Source organism: Pelodiscus sinensis, chromosome 18 (assembly GCF_049634645.1).
Source record: "Pelodiscus sinensis isolate JC-2024 chromosome 18, ASM4963464v1, whole genome shotgun sequence".
NCBI lineage: Eukaryota > Metazoa > Chordata > Testudines > Trionychidae > Pelodiscus > Pelodiscus sinensis.
This window is the reverse complement of record NC_134728.1, coordinates 31,320,410-31,343,621: the sequence shown is the minus strand read 5'-3', so window position 1 is coordinate 31,343,621 and position 23,212 is coordinate 31,320,410. Positions and strand designations below refer to the sequence as shown.

The window sequence follows — 23,212 nt, the reverse complement described above, 5'->3', positions numbered from 1 at the left end:
GATGGTTTCCTTTGTTGCTTTCTTTTTCATAGGAAATCAAAGTTTTCACTTAACACTTGGAACAAGGCTTTATGTCGTTCCATCCTCTCCTCTACCAGTTAATGAAGAAGGTACAAGTAAATTTTCATTCCATTTGAGCTACTACCAGAAAACACTCCTGAAATCCAGATTCTGATGCTTACTCTGTAAAGACAGGGTCTCCCAAGTAAGTTTAGTGAGGACAGCAAATGGCCTTTACTGGGCATCAGGAGGAGGCTCACCAACACCAACAGTGATCTGGGAGTTTTGTCTTGAGGCAGCTGAGGTCTATGACTGCTTCCAAACAATCTGAATTTCAAACTCTTATTCCCAGTGTTGTATCAAATGGAATGAATGTTCTTGCAAAGCCAGTGCAGAGTAAGAGAAGAGTTAGCCCCAAGCTAAGAGAGTATTAACAATGTCAGAAGAAAAAAAGAGTAGGAAAGAGTTTTGCTGAAGGAAGAAAGTCTGATTGTTTTAGCAGTGTTGAGGAAAAAAAAGTGTTCCATTAATATACAACAGCTGCCTAGAGGTGAAACATGGAGAAGCAAAGGGACAGAGAGATTGTTGTCCATTTGTCTCGGTTTTTATATTGAGTCCATCTCTTTAGTATCTGGCTTGGGATGAATGCTCAGATCAAAGGCATGAGAACTGAGAGTGATGCATGTAGTCCCTTCAAAAAGTATCAATCAGGGAGTATGCAGGATCATGAAATCCCAATAGGACCATCCCAATAGCTCAGAGGAACTTGTTTAGTGTTAGATAATTTTCACTCTTACTTCCTAGAGATTTTAGAGTTGATAAACACAAGCAGTAGGGCAGGGGTGGGGAACCTTTTTTTCAGTCAGGGGCCACACACAAATGGGAGAGAGGGAAAAAAACCCTCACAGATCTGGCCCCACAGAGAATGGAAATGGGACGGGGGGAGGCCCTGAGGCTCAAGGCTTGCCCCAAGGATCAGATTAACTCTTGTGGGTCTGGGGCTACTACATTTTGTAGGGCCTAAAAATAAGAAGTTCAGTGTGAGAAGGGTGCTGCTATGGAGTGGGCTGGGTATGGATGTGGGGGGTCAGACAGGATGTAGGTGCAGGTGAGGATACAGGGTCAGGGAGGGATGCATGTGTGGGCTGGGAATGTGGGGTTTTGGCAGGCGGTGGGGTGCAGATGCAGGGCCTGGGTGGAAGAGAGTGTGGGGGGGGGATGCTAGGGGCAAGGTTTGGGTACAGAGTCTGGATGGGAGGGGTGCAGGAGCAGGATGGGATGGAGGATGCAAGAGCAGAATGGGGATGGGGATGCAAGTCTGGAAGGTAGGAGTCCAGGAGCAGGGTGGGGCTCAGGGTGGGTCTGTGCAGGAGGTAAGGTGCAGGAGCAGACTGGCAGGTGGGAGTGCAGGGTCTGGGCAATTGGGACTCTTGGTGCAGCTCCTGGTGGGGACAGAAGTGACTCTGCTCGGGTCTGCTATACAAGGAATTGTTTTCCCCCTCTTCCCCCCAGCACTGTACCCCACCACTCACAATGGACAGGAATCACACCCAATGGCAGCAGTTTAACCACCCTGACAGTTAGGAACTTTTTCCTAATGTCCAACCTAAACCTCCCTTGCTGCAGTTTAAGCCCATTGCTTCTTGTTCTATCCTCAGAGGCCAGGAAGAACAAGTTTTCTCCCTCCTTCTTGTGACTCCCTTTTAGATACCTGAAAACCTCTATCATGTCCCCTCTCAATCTTCTCTTTTCCAAACTAAACAAGCCCAGTTCTTTCAGTCTTTCTTCACAGGTCATGTTCTCTAGACCTTTAATCATTCTTTTGCTCTTCTCTGAACCTTCTCCAATTTCTATGCTCCAATAAATCTGTGGCTGTGTCTAGACTGGCCAGTTTTTCCAGAAAATCAGCCGCTTTTCCGGAAAAACTTGCCAGCTGTATACACTGGCTGCTTGAATTTCTGCAAAAGCACTGACTTCCTACTGTGAGAAATCAGTGCTTTTTGCGGAAATACTATGCTGCTCCCATTCGGGCAAACGTCCCTTTTGTGCAAAACTTTTGCGCAAAAGGGCCAGTGTAGACAGCTCAGATTTGTTTTCTGCAAAAAAGCCCCAATCGCGAAAATGGCGTTTGGGGCTTTTTTGCGGAAAAGCGCGTGTAGATTGGCCACGGATGCTTTTCCGCAAAAAGTGCTTTTGTGGAAAAGTGTCCATGCCAATCTAGACGCTCTGTTCCGAAAATGCTTTTAACGGAAAACTTTTCTGTTAAAAGCATTTCCGGAAAATCATGCCAGTCTAGCCGTAGCCTGTTAGTCTATAAGGGGCCACAGGATTTCCTGTTGTTTTTGCATATTCAGACTAACATGACCACCCCTCTGATAAATATGATAATGGCATTATGTAAATTGGTTGTGGTCACTCCATATCTAAAAAGAATATTAGAGTTGAAAAAGGTACTGAGAAGGGCAACAAAATTATTAGGTTTATGGAACAGATTCCTATGAGGAGAGATTTAAATGACTGGGGCTGTTTTAAAAGATTTAAAGGCATAGACAAGAGATAATTAAGAGACATATACTAGTGGTCTACAACATCGTGAATACAGTGAATAGGGAACTGTTCTTTACCTCTTCATACAATGCATGTATCAGGAATTACCTGATTAAAATAATGGGCAGCAGGTGTAAAGCAAACAAAAGAAAGTACTTCACACAGCACACAATCAACCTATGGAACTTGTTGCCAGGAGATGTTGTGAAGGCCAGAAGTATAACTGAGTTCAAAGAAGAATTAGGTAAGTTCTTGGTAGCCAAGATGGTCAGGGACATAACCCCATGATCTATGTGTCCATAAAGCTTTGAGTGCCAGAAGTTGAGATTGGATGATAGGGATCCATCACCTGGTAATTTTCCATTTTGTTCATTCCATCTGAAGCATGTAGCACTGACCCCTGCCATCACACAGGATCCTGGGCTAGATGGATGATTGGTCTGAACCAGCATGGTCATTCTTGTGAGATCATTTCTCCCCCTTTAAAAACAGCAGATATTTTGGCACTGCTAATAAGGAGACAAGGCTGCAGTGCTCACATGAGACAGAATGAGCAGAGTGTTCATGGAATTAAGAATGGGCTGGGCTTTCTCTCCTGTCATATTTGATTCGGGAGGGCTTGTTAAATATTATACCAAATGACACAAAGCCCTGTTTACAGAGATCCCTCCTCTGCCCCTCCAGTGACAATATTACTGAGTTCATGGACCTTCCCCATTGTGTGCTGCCAGGCTAAGAGAGAGTTTCCCCACCTTTATCACAGAGGTCCCCCCCTCCTCCACATCACATTACTATCAGCATGTCACCTCTCCTCACTCCAGGCACTGAGCTGCCAGGATCATGGAACCTTTTTTCTTTTCAGCCTGTCTTTAGCCCTGAAGGAAAAGGAGCTGAAACTTAGGACCCTCCAAGAGAGAGACATTGCTCAACAGAGTGAGATCATCAGCCTGCGTGCAGCCATTCACCAGGCTCAGCAGCTTCATTCTGAGCACAGGAGAGAGATTCAGGAGCTCAACACCCAGGTATTCCCTTCTGCATTCACACATCAGGCTTTCCCGGGGCCAGCTTCTCTCTGCCCACCTCCCACAGAGTGCACAGTGGTCTCTTTCCCACTGTCTCCTCTCCCTTCACCTGCTCGCAGCCCTGTAGCTGTGGTGTCAAAGCCTGGATCTGCTCTGTCCTCCCTATGTCACATGCCCCACTAGCAGACCCTGAGCCCTAAGAGAAGAAGATTAGATTCTTCTAGCACATCTCAGTGCCTCTAATGCAACTACTGAGTCCAGGTGGCTGTGCCTAGCCCTACAAAGCACTAACTTCTCTCTCTCTTCCTGCCTGTTTTTACTGGGTAGTGTCTCTACACTGTGGCATAACTGGCTCCCCCTCAGGAGCCTCTTTCACCCTTGGTGTTTCTTTCTGATGGTGCGGCGGGAACAGTAATTGGCATTTTCCTGTGGGTGGCAAGCTCTTTGCTCCTGAAGATTCCAGTGCTTATTTCCAGCCTCACCTCTGCTCTCATTGGTTTTGGTTATAGGAAGAGTAGTCATTCTGAGCTTCCAAGAGTCTGTGTTTCTCTTTGCTGCAGGTCCTCACACTCAGGCAAGCTCTGCTAGAGAAAGAGGCTGGCTTACTGGCCCTCGAGAAGCAGTTGTCGCAAGATCTGGAGGAATCACGGGCAGGCGAGCGGCATTTGAGGAATTTGCTGCAGACGCTAGAGACTGAGGTGTCTCAGCTGCACCTTAGACTTTGCAGCACAGAGAGCCGTGCAGAGGCACTGGCTGTGGAGTACCGCCTTGCCAGCTGTGCCCGCTGTGAAGCAGAGTCCCAGCTGGTCAGGTTGTACACTGTTCTACAGCACGCACTGCGTGGCAGCACTCTGGCAAGTGGAGACCTTGTCACATGGTGTGCAGGTGAGTGGCTGGTGTTTGACTGCGTGTGTTGGAGGCTTTTCTTCAGAAGCCACGTAGATTTGTCCCTAGGCTGAGAAGGCTTTACAGCTTAGCATTCAACTCCCAGTCTGTTTTCCTGGCCCATGTTGTTTCTCAGTTCCCTTGCTCTGGTTGGGGAAGTCTAGGAACAGACTTTATTCTTTTTTGAGAAATGTTCCTGTGGATGCTCAATCCAGGTATCAGAGCACTCCTGTGCCTTCACTTAGAGATCTCTACAGCAGTACTTGTACTAGTCTGGCACACCAGAGCCGTCTGTTATATTTTAATAGCACCGCCGTTCCTTTTCTACTATCTCCAGCCTGAGACAGAGCTTAGTAGACTGGTCTGAGACACTTTTGTCTTCATCCATTTTAGGTAAGTTTTTCCCTTAGTTTTTACCCTCTCCTTAGTTAGGTAAGTTCTATCCCTTTTTTTTTTAAATCCATCAAACTCACAAATGGTTTTTCTTCTTTCCCGTTTTACTTGTCATCTAGCCAACAATGCTTATTATGCCTGGTTCCCCAGTTCTGCACTACAAGTTCCCCAAGTTCTGCACTACATGCATGCATGCTATCCCAATATTGGATTGTCACTCACAATATATTAAATGTTTGGGGGAGTCCCACATCCCCCAAAAATGTACCCATTGCATCGTTAAAAGCCAGGGCGGGCACACAAGGACAGAGAACTCCAGCTTAAACTGCTGTTAATGCAGAAGTTCCTTGGACCTGCCTCTCACCCAGGTGCAGGCTTTTCATCAAAACACAGCCCCACTGCCTTTAACCTGTACTAGCAGTGTTGTGAGCCTAACTAAATGATTTCATTAACAACAAATAGTATAATAGCACTTTAAAGACTAACAAAACATGTAGATGGTATCATGAGCGTTCGTGAGCACAGCCCACTTCTTCAGATGATTCCAGACAGGGTTTTGTAAAGCTTGTCCTTTAAAACCTCTAAGGATGGAAATTCCATCACCACCCTGGCAACCCACTGCATTGCTTCACCGCCCTCCTAGTGAAATACTTACTCTTAATATCCAACTTAGTGATAATTTGAGACCATTGCTTCTTGTTTTGTCATCTGCCACTACTGAGAACAGACTAGCTCCATCCTTTTTATAACCTCCCCCTTCAGGTAGTTGAAGGCTGTTATCATATCTGCTCCCTCTGCCCCCCACTTACTCTTCTCTTCTGCAGACAATAAGCCCAGTTCCCTCAGCCTTTCCTCATAAGCCATATGTCCCAGACCCCTGATCATTTTTGTAGCTCTCCAATTTGTCCACACCCTTCTGTAGCGGCGGGCCCAAAACAGGACACAGTACTCCAGATGTGGTCACACCAGTGCTGAATAGAGAGGAATAATTATTTCCCTCGGTCTGCTGGCAACGCTTCTACTAATGCAGCCCAATATGTGGTTAGTTTTGGCAACAAGGGCACACTGTTGACCCGTATCCAGCTTCTCATCCACTGTAATCCCCGGGTCCTTTCCTACCAAACTGCTGCTTAGCCAGTTGGTCCCAGCCTGTGGCAGTGCTTGGGATTCTTCCATCCTAAGTGCAGGACTCTGTACTTGTCCTTGTTGAACCTCATCAGATTTCTTTTGTCCCAACCCTTCAATTTGTCTAGGTCACTCTATTTTATCCCTACCCTCTAGTGTATCTATCTGTCCCCCCAGCTTAGTGTGATCCACGAACTTGATGAGGATGCAGTCTGTCCGGATCATTAATGAAGATGTTGAAGAAAACTTGCCCCAGGACTGACCCCCAGGGAACTCTGCTTGATACTGGCTACCAACTTGACATCTAGCTGTTGATCACAACTCACTGAGCTTGATGATTCAGCCATCTTTCTATCGACCTTACAGTATATTCATCCAAGCCATACTACTTTAACTTGCTGGCAAGAATACTGTGGGAGACTATATTTATATACCTTGTCCATTGGTTTCCCCATATCTACAGAGCCACTTATCTCATCATAGAAGGCAATTAGGTTTGTCAGGCACGCCTGTTCCTGATCACTTTCCTTCAAGACCTGCTCTATGATTTTTCCGGGGACTGAGATGAGGCTGAGCAATTTGTAGTTCCCCATATTCTCCTTCTTTTCTTTTTTAAAGATAGGCACTACAGTTGCCTTTTTTATAAAATCATAGAGGATTAGGATTGGAAGAGTCCCAGGAGGTCACTGAGTCCAATCCCCTGTTAAAAGCAGGGCCAATCCCAACTAGATCATTCCAGCCAGGGCTTTGTCAATCTGGGACTTAAAAAGCTTTATGAATGGAGATTTCAGCACCACCCTAGGTGACCCATTCCAGTGCTTTACCAAGCCCATTGTGAAATAGCTTTTTCTAGTATCCAACTTAGACCTCCCCCACTGCAACTTGATACCAGTGTTCCTCATTCTGTCATATCAGAACAGCCTCTCTCCATCCTCTTTGGAACCCCCCTTCAAGTAGTTGAAGGCTGCTATCAAATTCCCCCCTCGTTCTTCTCTTCTGTGATTAAATAAGTTCAGGTCCTTCAGCCTCTCCTCATAAGTAGAATTGGACACAGTACTCCAGATATAGCCTCACCAGTGCCAAATAAAGGGAAATAATCACTTCCCTCAATGTGGCAGTGCTTCTACAAATGCAGCCCAATATGCCCTTAGCCTTCTTGGCTACAAGGACACATTGTTGACTCATATCCCACTTCTCAGCTACTTCTTGCCTCTGTTATCAGTTGCAGAACACAACTCTTCCAACTTCTGTCAGGGGTCACTCTACTAGATGTATTGCAGCCTTGCTGGCTTTTCTACATAATGTTCCCTTCATGGGTATTTGAAAGGCTGCCACTTAGGTTTCTGAATACACTTTTGCAAAATTCTGTACTCTTACCCAAGGACCCCTTACCAATATGCTATGGGCAGAGCTTTTGTCCACTACATTCCTACCAGATCCAAAGTCCCAAATGCCTTGAAAGACACTGCTTTTCAGTCACCTGGAGCTCAGATGTCTGAAGAAGTGGGTTGTGCTCTCGAAAGCTCATGATACTATCTATATGTTTTTTGTAAATTACACACACACACAAAAACCACCCCACAAAAACAATCCCCTCCCCCCCAAAAACAAATGGTCTCATAGCACTTTATAGACTAACAAAACACATAAATGGTATCACGAGCTTTTGTGGGTACAGCCCACTTCTTCAGATGACTAGAGTTCTGAGTTTAGAATGTGCAGACCCAAAATAAATAGGGAAGAAGGGAAAGCAGGGAAGGCGAAAAAAGAAGGGGGCGAGAAACAAGGAGCAGCGGGTATGAAAATATCAAAGGGCAAAACAAATAGGCAGAACTGGCATTTATAAATACCTGAAGATTGGATAGTTGAAAAGAAGCTGATAAGAATCAAAGGATAGCAATAGCAAGAATCCACACAAAGAGCTTTTTGCACCTTCATTAAATGTTAGGTTCATAATGTCCCAGCCATCCCTTATCTGGATTGAGGCCATTAGCATGAGAATTGAATTTGTGGATGAATTGTAATTCCAACACCTCTCTGTTTATTTGACTTGTAGAATTGGTTTGTGATAAGACAGCCACCTGGAGATCTTTTAAAGAGTGATTATTCATATTGAAGTGTTCCCCAACAGGTTTTTATATGTTCCCTTTATGTATATTTGATTTGTGTCCATTGATTCTTTCCCATAATCACTGTACAATTTCTCCAATATATATAGCAGTGGGGCATTGTTGGCATTTAATGGCATGGATCAAATTGCTGGATGTGCAGTTTTATGATCCTCTGATTTGGTAGCTTATGTTGTTGGCTCCAGTGATGAATTCGCTTGTGTAGATATGTGGGCAGAGTAGGCACCGTGGCTGATTGCAGGGCTGGGTTCCTGGATGCCTATGATGTGGTTGTGTAGCATGGTTACCGGAAAGAATTCGTTTCAGGTTGTGGAGTTGTCTGTAAGCGAGAATGGGCTTTTCCCCAAAGGTCTCTGAGAGTGAGGGATCATTTTCCAAGATGGGTTGCAGATTGTGTATAATGCATTGGAGGGGGTTGAGTCTGTAGGTGAAAACAAGTGGGATTCTGTTATTCTCCCTTTTGGATCTGTCTTGAAGTAGTTCATGTCTGGGTACTTTTTTGGCTCTGTTAATCTGTTTTTTCACTTCTCCAGGTGGGTGTTTCAGTTTTAGGAATGCTCTATTAAGATCCTGTAGGTGTTTGTCTCTGTCTGTGAGATCGGAGCAAATCTGGTTGTATCTTAGGGCTTGGCTATATACAATAGTGAGAAATGTGTCTGGGATGGAAGCTGGAGGCATGAAGGTAAGTGTAGCGGTCGGTGGGCTTCTGGTATAGAGTGGTGGCAATCTGTCCATTATTTAATTGTATTGTAGTGTCCAGGAGCTAGATTTTTCATGTGGACTGGTCCAGGCTGAGTCTGATGGTGGGGTGGAAGTTGTTGAAATCCTTGTGAAATTCTTCAGGAGTTTATTTTCCAGTGGTCCATATGATGAAGATATCATCAATGTAGCATAAGTAAAGTATGGATGTTAGGGGGCGAGAGAAACTTTGTTCAAGGTCAGCCATATCGTGGTGTCATGCGGGTGCCCATGGCTGTGCTGCTGACTTGGAGATACAGATTGTCTCCGAATTGGAAGTGGTTGTGGGTGAGGACAAAGTCGCAGAGCTCTGTAATCAGGTGTGCAATGCTGTTATTTGGGATGGTGTTCTTGATGGCTTGTAATCCGTCTTCATGTGGAATGTTAGTGTAAAGGGCTTCTACGTCCATAGTGGCCAGGATGGCATTTTCAGGTAATTACTGATATTTTGAAGTTTCCTCAGGAAGTCATTGGTGTCGTGGAGGTAGCTGGGAATGATGGTAGCATAGGGTCTGTAGTGGGAGTCAGTATAGCCAGATAATCCTGTAGTAAGTGTGCCAATGCTTGAGATGATGGGTTGTGTGGGATTTCCAGGTTTGTGTATTTTGGATAGCAGATAGAAAGTTCCTGGTCGAAGATTAGGAGGGGTGTTAGTGTAAATTAGTGTAAATTTTTGGTTAGCCTTTAAGGTGCTACAGGACCACTGTTTTTTTTATTGTATTGTATTTTAATTACAGACTAAGATGGCTACCTCTCTGAGACTGAAGAAAGTGATGTTCTTTGAGACATGTGTCCCTGTGGGTGCTCCACTAACCACCTTTCTCCTCTCTACTTCGGGGCTGAGGCAGCCTCTGTTGTGGAGGGAGAACTGTTTTTGCACACCTGCTGTTGAGACAGAGCTGGTACAAGCAGCAGACACTGTGTATGTATGCGGCTGGTATGAGTACTACTGTGGAAATCTCTGTGCAAAGGCACAGAGATGCATCAGCACCTGGAGTAGAGCACTCATCGGAACACTCAGCTCAAAGAACATTGATTCCTGCAGAGGTGAGTAATTTCCTCCTCTTGCATTTAACCTCAGTCTTTGACACAGACATGTTGGCCCTCTATTCTAGACAGACAGTATGTGCATTTCAAATTCTCCTTCCACTTCTTCTGAAACTGCTGAATGAGATGGTGCTAGGGTTGGTGTGAGACAGTCAGGGGCTCCAGATCTTAAGTGGCTGGCCTCAATAGCAGACACCATGGAGAATGAGTTTATACATATTATGGGGTACTGTGCAAGAAGCAGGAGGCACTGCAAGCCAGAAGAGAGTCCAGGGCTAGTCATCAGACCACCTGTGCTGCTGATTGCATGGAGTCCCACAGGACATGGTTACCAATACGTAGAAATGTCCAAAGGGACAATTGTTTCAAGAAGCTCCCAGATAATTTTGCATGCCACAGGTCTCCCCTACCAGAAAACACCTGCCAGTAAGGAGCCAGGATTAGGAGCAGAAGGAGTAGGAGCAGAAGACTTGGGGGCAATTTTCTCAGCTTTGAGAAACTTTGGAGCATCCCCAAATGGTTCTACCCACTTGGCCTTCTACCACCCAGGCTTGGTACCTGTTTTTGGTATGTTGACAGAGGGGTTACATGCATTTTGTAAAGATATTTCATTTCATCACAGGTGTTTTCTGGGAGGGGAACCCTGTGGCCTGTTTCTCTCCCCCACCCTCATGCCCTTTTAGGGGAAGGTTCATTAGATCTATGGGCTTGCATCATGTGCTTTATTCACCTCCCCTGTTTTTCTCCAGGGCCATTTCTCCCTCCCTTTCTGGGGCCTTCAGGAGGGGTCTCTGCCATCTCCTCTCCCTCTACACGTTGCCACTTCCTGAGAGGAGTTGGTGCTGTGGGAGGGAACTATCTCTCTAGCTTAGTGTTGCAGAGCACTTCTGAGTGAAAGAAAAGGCAGCAGGGCTAGCTGCATGACTGGCAACTGCATCTAGGGTCTATATGAGATCTTCAGCCAAGCTATATTTCAGCCCCATTTGCTGGAACAAATAGGAATGTGGGGCACAGAGCAGAAACATGGGGTTGTTGGCAAGCATGGGGCAGCCTTTGGCTCTAAAGCCTCTTGGGGCCCAGAGGGCAGGCCTAAACCCCACAAAGCTCACTGCAGAGAGAACTAGGGCAGTAGGGGACGTGACCTCAGCCCCTGCAGCTATTGGAGGATACCACGTCTGGTGTGACATTTAATGTTCAGTGTGTCACTTATTCACTGTCACATTTATGGTACCTGTCTCTGGGCGGTCTCCAAATGCTGCAAACTTCTCCTGAAAGTTGGTGACCATTGGCAAAACACTGATCCCCAGGGCTTGTTTTTCCAGACCAGGATCCAGTTTCTGGGCTGACTGGCCCTGAGCCTAAGGCCCTCCTCACAGAGCTCACAGCAGAGGAAGTGGCAACAGCCCTCCGGGACCTACACCAGCACCTGAAACAGACTCTGCAGGATCGGGTAATTTCTCTCCTCATTGGATTCACTACTCCTGTCCCTCTGCTGAGAGTAAGCAGCAAAATAAGGTGGCCAATAATACTTTGGCCAAGCTGGCTCTCGTTCCTTGTGCCAGTGCAACCTAGACTATTCCATCCTGGGTAGAAGAGAATACCCCCTCATTCACTACTGCTCTTGGTTCTGGCCCTGCCCTTCCTGTCTACGCCTTAGGTTCCTCCACATACACCCATCCGTTTTCCTGGCACTGGGCATATGCTGCTTCATTTAGCTTCTGCTTTTTCCAGGATGATGCCAGGAACAAGGTTCAGAAGCTTGAGCAGGAGCTGAGGAAAGAGGCGGCTGAGAGGGACTGTCTCAGTGCCCGCAACCAAGAGTTGCAGAAGTGGTTGGTCCAAAACCAGGAAGGTATGTCTACCCTCCTTCCTACTGTACCAGGCTTCCTCAGCAGTTGGAGAAAAGGAAGGGTCACCAGGAGAATCCACAGACTAGCTCTCCTGAGTAGAGGAGACAGCGCTGATTCCCTATGGTGCTCCTTGTAGTACCTGAGGAATCCTCTCCTCCTGCCCTTTGCTAACCTGGGGCCTTCCTGAGTCATGAAGCCATCTCCTCCACATTCCAGTGCACTATCTCTGTCTTCTTCCCTGGGATTCTTACATTATTGCAGTTGTGCTTCCCACCCCAGTTTTCTACAATCTGCTGCATCTGCTTCCTTCTCAACTTGCCCCTTCCTACCTGGCTCTAACATAATCTCTGAGCACAGGATGTGTCTGAACTTCCCACCCTCAGTAAAATGCTTCACAGAGACACTGTCTCTCATCTCCCCAGTCACTTCTCACATACAATAGCCCCTCAAACAGATCTCACTCTGGGTCTTGCCCTAGGCTATAGCACAGTAACTACTCCCTGCATGTAGTTAGTTATCCTTTCTCTCTCAGGGTCCGTCTACACTACAACGTTAATTCGAACTAACTTAGTTCGAATTAGTTAATTCGAACTAAGCTAATTCGAACTAACGGATCCAGACTAAAAAACTAGTTCGAATTAGCGTTTTGCTAATTCAAACTAGCATGTCCACATTAAGTGGACCCTGAACCAGGCTTAAGGATGGCCGGAAGCAGTGCCGGCAGGGCATCAGAGGAGGACTTAGAGAGTGGAGATGCTGCCTCAGGCTAGCTGAGGGCTGTGCGTAAAGGGTCCCAACCCCCACCCCGGACAGACAGTTCTCAGGGGTGCCCTGCTTGCAAAGCAGTCCTGGCTTGGACTGCCTGGACTACCCACACTGGGCACATCACAGCACTCGGCCATCAGCCTGGCTGCACTTGCCGCAGGCTGCCATCTGGGGAGAGGGGGCAATTGGGGGTCTGCAGGAGAGGTTCCACCCCCAAAAGCCGGCAGAGCCAGCCCAGTCCTCCCCATCGGGGGCGCGTACCCCATTCCTCCCTCACCTCCTTCCACTTACCCTTCCCTAGCCCCTCTTCTTGATGTACAAAATGAAGGACAATTGTGTTCAAAAATGGAATCTGTCTTTATTGAACAAAACTGGGAGAGACTGGGAAAAGGGGGTGGGAGAGGGGAGGGCAACTAAAATGATCAGGGGTTGGGAACAGGTCCCATATGAAGAGAGGCTAAAGAGACTGGGACTTTTCAGCTTAGAAAAGAGGAGACGGAGGGGGGACAGGATAGAGGTCTCTAAAAGCAGGAGTTGGGTGGAGAGGGTGCATACAGAAAAGTTCTTCATTGTTCCCATAAAGAAGGACTAGAGGACACCAAAGGAAAGGAATGGGTAGCAGGCTTCAAACTAGTAACAGAAAGTTGTTCTTCACAAAGCAAATAGTCAACCTGTAGAACTCCTTGCTGCAGGAGGCTGTGAAGGCTAGAACTAGAACAGAGTTTAAAGAGAAGTGAGATAAAGTGATGGAGGTTGGGTCCATGGAGTGGTATTAGCCAGGGGGTAGGAGTGGTGTCCCTGCCCAAGGTTTGTGGAAGGCTGGAGAGGGATGGCACGAGACAAATGGCTTGGTCACTGTCTTCGGTCCATCCCCTCCAGGGTCCCTAGGGTTGGCTGCTGTCGGCAGACAGGCTACTGGGCTAGATGGACCTTTGGTCTGACCCAGTACGGCCATTGTACGCTCAGGGCTCAGGGTCAGGGGTCTCAGTGGACTACCTTGATTTTCATGCACACCTGCTCCTGGGTGGCCAGGCTGGCAGCTCTCCTGCCCTAGCCGGCCACTTTCCTGTGCCTAGTGCGGAGGTCGTGGACGAGGTCCCCGATGTCCGCACTAGCCCAGGCGGGTGCCCGCCTCTTGCGGTCCCGGGCAAGCTCCCGAGAGCCGCCAGCCTGGTCCCGGGAAGAGAGGGAGGGCGGGGGGGCATTGGGTAGCTGGCTTGAGCCATGCCAGGTGCAGGGTCTGCTGGCTGGGTGCTGGCAGGCTTGCACCTGGCACGGGCACCGTAGCCAGCCCGTGCCCCTTTAAGGGGTCCGGGGCCGGGAGGGGGGCAATAGAGTTTCCCTGGTGTTGGCCAGAGTGGCCACCAGGGAAAGCTGGGGAGGGCTAGCCTCCCACTAGTTCGAATTAAGGGGCTACACAGCCCTTAATTCAAACTAGTAAGTTTGAATTAGGCTTAATCCTCGTGGAATGAGGATTACCTAGTTCGAACTAAGCGCTCCGTTAGTTCGAATTAAATTCGAACTAACGGAGCGCTAGTGTAGCGCCTATGAAAGTTAGTTCGAACTAACGTCTGTTAGTTCGAACTAACTTTGTAGTCAAGTATCAGAGGGGTAGCCGTGTTAGTCTGAATCTGCAAAAGCGACGAGGAGTCCTGTGGCACCTTATAGACTAACTGAAGTGTAGGAGCATAAGCTTTCGTGGGCAAAGACCCACTTCGTCAGATGCATGTAGTCATGCATCTGACGAAGTGGGTCTTTGCCCACGAAAGCTTATGCTCCTATACTTCAGTTAGTCTATAAGGTGCCACAGGACTCCTCATTGCTTTAACTTTGTAGTGTAGACATACCCTCTCTCACTTCCTGTGACCTCCAGTATTATGGACCCCAGCATACCACAGCTGTTAAGGCATCTTTACTTCCCCATCTCTCATGGCACCAATCATATCCACCAAACACTTGGAACTGGCTGCCTTTCAATTTAATGGCTTGTCCTCTGTGTAATGAAACAGAGAGAACAAAAGTGCCACATCCTCCTGCCCTATACCAGTCAGTACTTTATAGGCTTCTATCATGTCCTTAGGCCTACTTGAACAGTTCTAGTTTTTTCAGTCTCTATGGGAGAGCCCCTTGTTGCTCATCTAGGAACTCTTTCTGATTCTACAGAATCCTTTTGCAAACTTACTGCTCCCTCCTTTGTGGTAGCAGCTCCTTTGTCCTTGGTTGGAGCCCTATGCCATTTTTTTCCTTCCTCGGTATTTTCTTTTTGTAATCTTATCTACCTCAGCTCTCACTATTATACTGATGATGCTAACCTGCCTCACTCTGTTGATATACTTTTATTGACTGCTCCTTGTTCATTCCCTGTGCCTGTGAATTCTGGTTACACATGAACTTCCTTAAGCCAAATACCTCAGACAAAGAGATGTCTTTGGGCATAATCCAATCTTTGCTTTGTGGCTTGGAGCCTGGAAAGCAGAAGACAATTGAATGGAAAGACCATGGCTCTTGTCTAGCATTGTTCCCTTTTGTTTTGATTCTTCTTCTCCCCCTCCTCCTTATTGCAGAGATGCAGATGGCAGAAGGGAAGCAGGGCTCACTCCAGGCCACGCTGCAAGAAGAAGTCATTGCCCTAAAGAAGGAGGTAGTGATGTTGCGTGGAGAGGTTGCATCCTTGGAGCGAAGCCGTGAGAGCACCGAGAAGCATAGAAGGGATGTTGTGGTGAGGCTGGCATATGGTTTTGAAGCTTTGTTAGATAATGTCCTTTCAAAGAGTCTGGATGGAGCACTTTTAACATTGCATTCTCGGGAACAACTCTGCCCTGACCCCAGAGCCACTAGATAGAAACTCCCTGTCATCTCCCATGGCTACCCTCTAATTTCTAGTGCTACCAGCAAAGCATGTGTAATGAGGTAAAGTGTGCAGACATTGAGTAAGTTTCCCTTTCTCTCCTGCAGCTCCTCTGTCATCCCCTGCTATCCAGTCCTAGGCTTTCCACCTGGCCCGCTGTCATCCCCTGCTATCCAATCCTAGGCTTTCCACCTGGCCCACTGTCATCCCCTGCTATCCAATCCTAGGCTTTCCGCCTGGCCCTCTGTCATCCCCTGCTATCCAATCCTAGGCTTTCCACCTCGCCCTCTGTCATCCCCTACTATCCAATCCTAGGCTTTCCACCTGGCCCACTGTCATCCCCTGCTATCCAATCCTAGGCTTTCCACCTGGCCCACTGTCATCCCCTGCTATCCAATCCTAGGCTTTCCACCTCGCCCTCTGTCATCCCCTACTATCCAATCCTAGGCTTTCCACCTCGCCCTCTGTCATCCCCTACTATCCAATCCTAGGCTTTCCACCTGGCCCACTGTCATCCCCTGCTATCCAATCCTAGGCTTTCCGCCTGGCCCTCTGTCATCCCCTGCTATCCAATCCTAGGCTTTCCACCTGGGCCTCTGTCATCCCCTGCTATCCAATCCTAGGCTTTCCACCTGGGCCTCTGTCATCCCCTGCTATCCAATCCTAGGCTTTCCACCTGGGCCTCTGTCATCCCCTGCTATCCAATCCTAGGCTTTCCACCTGGCCCTCTGTCATCCCCTGCTATCCAATCCTAGGCTTTCCACCTGGCCCTCTGTCATCCCCTACTATCCAATCCTAGGCTTTCCGCCTGGCCCTCTGTCATCCCCTACTATCCAATCCTAGGCTTTCCGCCTGGCCCTCTGTCATCCCCTGCTATCCAATCCTAGGCTTTCCGCCTGGCCCTCTGTCATCCCCTGCTATCCAATCCTAGGCTTTCCGCCTGGCCCTCTGACATCCCCTGCTATCCAATCCTAGGCTTTCCGCCTGGCCCTCTGACATCCCCTGCTATCCAATCCTAGGCTTTCCGCCTGGCCCTCTGTCATCCCCTGCTATCCAATCCTAGGCTTTCCACCTCGCCCTCTGTCACTATTCCAGACTGATTTCCACCCTCAGAGTTCTTCAAGTGCACTTCATGTCCGTCCACACATACTTTTACTGTTCATGGCTTGGGATTTTCATGAGCCACTGATAATCTTCACATACAGAGGAGTGTGATCTAAGGAAGAAGGGGTTACAGTTGGGAAAGAAAGGTTGGTTTGTTCACTATAAATATCAATAGCTGGGCAAGGGGTGACTATGAGAACCCTTTGGCTGATATTGTGCAACTCTGGACAGACATCCCAAATGTTCTGGGGAGTAGGCTGTAGCCATGGTACATATCAGTACGAGCAACAATAGGAGCTCAGGAATCTAAAAGCCTGTCATAATGTTTAAGTAGCATAGCTTCTGCCAAGGAAAACTGTGCTTCATTAACCTATTAGAATTTTGTCATTAAAGTAATGGGTAACAGGGAATAGGTTTAAGTAATTTATTGGACTTTCAAAGTCTTCAACAGTGTCATTCAGAAAGGGCTTTTAAGGAAATGGTATGTTATGGATCAGCATCTGATTAAGGTACCAACTCAGCAAAGACTTACACATGCTTTTTCTGAAGTATCTTACTGAGATCATTGGAGCTTTAGAGGCAGAAAACAAAGAGAAGGAATGCTTGGTTCACTTTCATAGTTGAAAAATGGTTAACAGTTGGCTGGCCCAGGGCTCTGTGTTAGGGACAGTGTTGTTTAATATACAAGTCATCTGGAAAAAGTATAAGTATTGAGGCAGCCAAATGCTCAAATAACACAAAATTATTAAGACTAATGAATGCTGAGAATACAGACTTCTGAAGGATCTAATCTAGGGATGTAAGCGACTAGTCGACTATCCAAGAAACATAAGCTTATTGGATAGTCAACTAGTTATGCAACTAGTTGCTTCCCCCCGCTTGCTGCCTGTATCAGAGAGAGTCAGCAAATGAGGGAGCATGGCCTGGTGCTGGGGGGAGCCGGCTTAAAAGCTAGTTCCCCCAGCACCATCTCCGCAGGGGTCAGGGAAAGTAGAGCCACAACGGGAAACGGCTTGTGTGTGGACTAAATCAGTCTTCACTAGGGCTGTTTCTCCTGGGATTCTGCTCCAGCCCCAGTGGAGCTCTTGTACATTTCAAAAGCAGAAGCCCCGCAGGCCCTGCACTCCCTGCCCCACGCTCCCTGCGTAGCTTCCTTTTGAAATGTACAAGAGCCCCACTGGGAATCTTGTACATTTAAAAGGCTGAGGCACTGCAGGGAGTGTGGGACCAGTCCCTCGTTAGTCCTGTGCTCCCTGTGGTGCTTCTGCTTTTGAAATGTGCAAGAGCCCCACTGGGGCTCTTGTAAATTTTAAAGACTCAAGTGCTGCAGGGAGTGCAGGGCCAGTTCTCCACTGGCCTTACGCTCCCTGTGGGGCTTCTGCTTCTGAACTGTAGCAAGAGCCCAGCAGTTTTCTTGCTACAGTTCAAAGGCAGAGGCGCCCTTCTAGACTAATCGAATAGTCGATGGAAATCCCATCAACTATTCGATTAGTTAATTAATCTAAATTTAACATCCTTAGTTTAATCAAGTTAGAAAAATTGGCAAAATGATGGCAGATGAAATTCCACATTGATCAATGCAAAAAGAATATTTTAAAAATTGTAATGCCATTCTCTGAATTAAGAGCATGCCGTACTCTGTACAGTGCACAGTTCTGGTCAACCCATCTTATATGCTTGGTTCAGGACAGGTGATGAGAATGATTAGAGATCTGGATAAACTTTCATAGGAAGAGAGGTTGAAAGGAGGTGAATACGGTATAGTAGGCAGGAAGAAGAGGAAAGAGGTCAATGAGGGAATTAGCCATACGTATGTTACAATGTTACCACTGTATATTGGCAGCAATTTTTCAGGTTAACTTTTATAATAGAAGTGATGGTAGGGCCTTGGGGATGTGTGGGGAGGCAGTGCAGGAGGCTGGGGTGTGGGTATGTGAGAGTGAAAGTTGAGGGGCGAGGAGGAGCTCAGGATGGAGGGTCCTATCCAGCATGAGCCTTTTCTCTTCCCCCTGCTAATCCCTCCCCTGGCTGCCACAGGCCTTTCCCCACCAACTCCCCATACCGCCACCAGAAACATTTTGTCTTTCCCCCTCATTTCCCCCCATTCCCCAGATCTCCACCAGCTCTCAGAAATGTTTTCTCTTCCCCCCTGGCCGCCAGGAGGGTTTTCTCTGCCCCTGTCCCCCTAGCCACCAGGGGGGAGGTTTCTCTGCCTCCTTCCTTCCGGCCATAAGGGGGGTTTTCTCTGCCCTCTTCCCCTGGCCACCAGGAGCATTTTCTCTGCCCCATTCCCCCCGGCTGTCAGGGCCATTTTCTCTGCTCCCTTGTCCCTCCAGCCACCAGGGTGTTTTGTCTGCCCCCCTGTCCCTCTGGCTGCCAGGGGTGGTTTCTCTAACCCTTCCCCCTCCCATCCTGCCGGTGCTGCACAAGAACTGGGAAGGGAGAAAATGGTTTGAGGCCAGGGTGAGGGGCTACTAACTGGTGTGCTGGCAGACAAGATGATGGAGCCCGAGCCCTGTTGGCCCCTCCCTTGGTAATACGGCTTTCTCCATTGAACACTGCAGGAAAGCTGTCCCATGCTGGCTCACCCCCAGTGCTTACTCTCAGTATCGCGTCTCTCTAAACAGCAGCCTCTCCCTTTGCATGTTATGGAAAACAGTCACTTTCCTGGGGTTTCCAGTAGTTCTTGCACAACCAGACTCTGACCTTGTTTTAAGTTAGAAGAAGAGGAATCTGCATACCAAATATGGTGGTCCTAGTTCTTACTGTTTAGGAGGAATTATTGAATAAATGGACTTGCAGATAGACACTCTAAAATATATAGACTAGGTGAAGTTGCTTGATTCATGTATGTTTGAGTTATGATTCTGGGATATTTTCCCCATTTCTAATTATCTCTGCTTACTTAAGAAAGTAACTTCAGGAACCCTTCATGAGCGATAGCCAGAAGCAACTTGAAGGCCTCCTCTACACTCCAAAATAGTGCTGTTTCATCAATGATTTCAGCAGAATCTGGTGACCACAGCTTGATCATGTGTGCACATATAGCATCATCTCAAGTAAATCAGTTGCTGAAACAGTGTTACATCCTTGTGTGGACAAGTCCTAGAGGAGAGAGGGCAATTCTTGAGTTTACACTAGTGACAAAAGAAAAAGTAGATGGGAGAGAGAAGCCACCCCAGCAACAAGAGTTATTCTGTTAAGAGCCACACTTACAGATCTTGCTTGTCACGTCATCTAAGCAGTAGAGCTACAGCTCAGTTCTGAGATGGGAAGAGTTACCTAGATTTATTTTTAATTCATTTTTTCTCTGTTTCAGCATGAACGGGACACGCTACAAGCAGTTCAGGAGAAACTGATGCGAGAGATAGATCTTCTCCAGGAAACAGTCTCTGCCTCTGAAACGCGGGCAAACATAGCAGCAAAGATGACCTACTCCCTAGAAAAAGAGCTACAAACAACCCTTTCTGTCCTGAAAATGAAAAGTGAAGAAGCAGAGACACAGCAGGAGGGAATCTTGATATTACAGAAGGAGGCTGCATTTGGGAATGCTTTGCAGGAAAATCTGGATCACCTGACCATCACCTTAAGCCAGAGAAATGGAGAAATGGAAGTACTGCAAGAACAGATTAGAGAGCTAGAGCAGCAGAGAGAAATGCAAAGAACAAGTATAGATCATCTTTCTAAAGATATAGAGGAGAAAGACAGAAAGGTGGAATCCCAACAAGAACAAATTCAGAAACTAGAAGATGAGAGGGAAATGCAGAAGACTGCTCTAAAACAACTGACTTTAAACCTAGAGGAGAAAGTCAAGGAAATTAAATTCCAGGAAGAGAAAATCCAGACTCTTGAAGAACATGAAAGATCACAAATGAAAACTCTGCAGGAGGATCTATATCAGATCAAAACAGACTTGAGGGAAAAAGATTGTGAGCTTATGTCTTACAAGAAGGTAGCTGAAGAATTGAAACAGGAGGAGAAGAAGCAGGTGAAGGTTCTGCGCACAAGCCTTGAACATATGAAAGTAATTCTTGGGGACAGAGAGAGTGAGGTCAAGTCGCAGAAGGAGCAGATAAAGATTTTGCAGCAATATGAAGATCAGCGGGAGAAAGAGCTACAAGACCTGCGGGAGAAAGTAAAAGAGATGGCCGTCACACTGACTCGGAGAAATCAAGAATTTGAGTTACAGCAAAAACAAATTCAAGATATTAATGAAGAGATGGAAATGAAACTAAAGGCTCTTTGTGAACATCAGGATCAAATACAAACAACCTTAAAAGAAAAAGACATAGAGCTGGAATTCCAAACGCAGCAAATACAGAAACGTAAGGAAGAAGCAGAAGGGCAGATAAAGGTTTTACACAGAGATTTAGAAAATGCCAGGGTAGTACTAAAGGAGAGAGATGGAGTGCTTAAATCTCAGAAAGAACAGATCTGGACACTCCAAAAGCAGGAAAGAGAAATTAAGCAACAAGTCAAAACTCTTGACTATCTTGAAGCAGTGTTAAGGGAACGAGAGAAAGAAATTGAATCCCCACAAAAGCAATATGAGGAGCACAAGACAGAGGAGGAGAAGCAGGCAACAGACAGGCAAACAAATCTTCAAGAAACACAGGTGACTCCGAGGGAGAAAGAGAGGGAAATAGAAGCCCTTGAGGAGGGAATCCATAAGCTTCAGCAGCACAAGGAAGATGCAGTGACACAGACTAAGGCTGTCTTGAAGACACTTGAATATACCAAATCTTGTCTACAAGCCCGTTACCAGGAGATAGAGTCTTTGCAAAGGCATGTCAAGGAGCTCTTAGGGCAGAAAGAGCTAGAAGAAAAGTGTGTCAAGAGCTTACAGCAGGATCTAGACAGAATGAGCCAAATAGTGAAGGGGAAGGATGTAGAGCTCCTGAAGCAGGCAGAGCAAATTAGCATATACCAGCTTCAAGAAGAAAGCATGCAGATGGCACTAAAATCTTACCAGAATCAAGCAACTTGTCTAGAGGAAGTTGTAAGAGAACGAAAACGGGAGATGGAGACTCTTATTCAATGGCACCAGCACCAAGACAACGAGCAGGAGACCCTGCACCATCTCCAGCTTACATTGGCAGAGAAGGAGGAGAGATATCACAAAGAGGGGAAGCATCTTCTAGAAGAAGCCATAAACAGGAGGGAACAGGTGATCAGAGCCCAAGATGAGCAAAAACAGTTGGAAGAAGAGGTGGTGAAGGGTCTTCAAGAAAATCTCCAGCATCTTCAAGAGACACTGATAAAAAAGGATGAGGAGATCAAACACCAGAGAAAGAGAGTCAGAGACCTGGAAGAGACTCTGCGGGGTAGAGAGCAGGAGCTGAGGACACAGAGTGAGGTTCTGGAGCAGCTCACCTCAACTCTCCAAAGGAGAGCTGGTGAAGGGGAGATCCTAAAGAGTCAAACCCAAAAATTCTTAAGATTGGAAACAGAGGAGGCAGCCAGGAGGAAGGTTCTCCAGGAGAGAGACCAACAATTGGAAAGGCAGGAGGTGAGGATCCATCAACTGGAAGAGGAGAGGAAAGTGATGGATCAAGAGTTGGAGCATATGATGGCTGTTCTGAAGCAGACTGAGAGTGTGGAGATAGAATGGAGGGAGAAAGCACAATCCTTGTCTCTGTGCCTGGCCCAGAGCAAAGCAGCTGGTAGAACTCTGAAGGAAGAAATGGCTGTCCTACAGAGCATGGTGTCAGAGCGGGATAGAGATCGGCTTCATCTTCAGGTAAGCAGTCTGGTGGATGACTTGCATGAAAAGGACACCTATTTCTGTCTTAGGAATCCAATGGCACTTTGCTTAGATTCATATATGATCAGTCTGAAGGAGCCATTATTACTGTCTACCCTGACCTTATGCATAGCACAGGCCAGAGAATCTCATCCAGTTCTTTTCCTTCATTGACCTTGTAGATTCTGGCTGAGTCAAGAGGGGAATTTTTAGATAGTGACATCCTATCTCAGTGTAAAGACTCCAAATTATGGAGAATCCATCATTCCTTGATGGTCATTCTAGTGGTAAACCTCCGCAGGACTCTGCTAGCTCTCACTCTGGTTTGCAGATTAACATTAGGTTCACCCCAATCCCCGAGTACCTCAGCAAGCATTCTTCTTTAGTATTCAGCCACTGGAGATTGAGGGCTCAGATGTGGAGTGCAGTGGATGCCATCCAGGGATAGGTTGGTGGCCAAATTGTGTTGGCAGTGACAAGGAGGGTGTAGGGAAAACAGCTTTGGGACACCAGCTGTGGGAGACAGTAGCACAGCTACTCTGTCTGAAGTGCTAGCAGCACCTGGAACATTTCCACTTGTTACTCCATAATGTTTAAGAGCTGCTCCATGCACTCCTTCTACTCACTCCTCTCGCTGTCTCTTCACTTCTTCAATTCTTTTTCAGCTGCAGCATGACTCTCTTGGGGCCATACTCTTGCCTTGTAGAGCTTTTCTGCAGAGGATATCAGTTCAGATGGCATGCCAAGGCAAAACTGCAACATGTTACAGAGGGCTCATTTTTAACACTAGACACTTTGTCTGCCCTGACACCTTGTAAATACATGCACTGTTCATTAGGGATCTTAAATTTAGTTTAATCAACTAATCGACTAGTCAATGGATTTTCCATCAATTAGTTGATAAGCAGGGGAGCTGCAGTGGGGTTAGCTCCCGCCCTGGGAGCTTATCCCTGCTGCAGCTCTGCCTTTTAAAAACATACAGCACAGCAGGAGGGACCTGGCATGAGCCAGGAATC

At 47.0% G+C, this 23,212-nt stretch overlaps 1 protein-coding gene across 13 annotated transcripts in view; it reads left to right on the top strand.

Annotated features, from left to right (window-relative positions):
* The window catches only part of CEP250 (centrosomal protein 250), a 168,035-nt gene that overhangs the window by 114,076 nt on the left and 30,747 nt on the right, over nucleotides 1–23,212 (top strand). For all 13 annotated transcript variants that reach the window (XM_075901439.1, XM_075901443.1, XM_075901444.1 and 10 more), the window contains 6 exons: nucleotides 3,410–3,569; nucleotides 4,130–4,454; nucleotides 11,209–11,336; nucleotides 11,618–11,738; nucleotides 15,066–15,220; nucleotides 19,773–22,193. In XM_075901439.1, coding sequence (XP_075757554.1) covers nucleotides 3,410–3,569; nucleotides 4,130–4,454; nucleotides 11,209–11,336; nucleotides 11,618–11,738; nucleotides 15,066–15,220; nucleotides 19,773–22,193 — 3,310 coding nt within the window. The remainder of the gene's footprint in view (nucleotides 1–3,409; nucleotides 3,570–4,129; nucleotides 4,455–11,208; nucleotides 11,337–11,617; nucleotides 11,739–15,065; nucleotides 15,221–19,772; nucleotides 22,194–23,212) is intronic.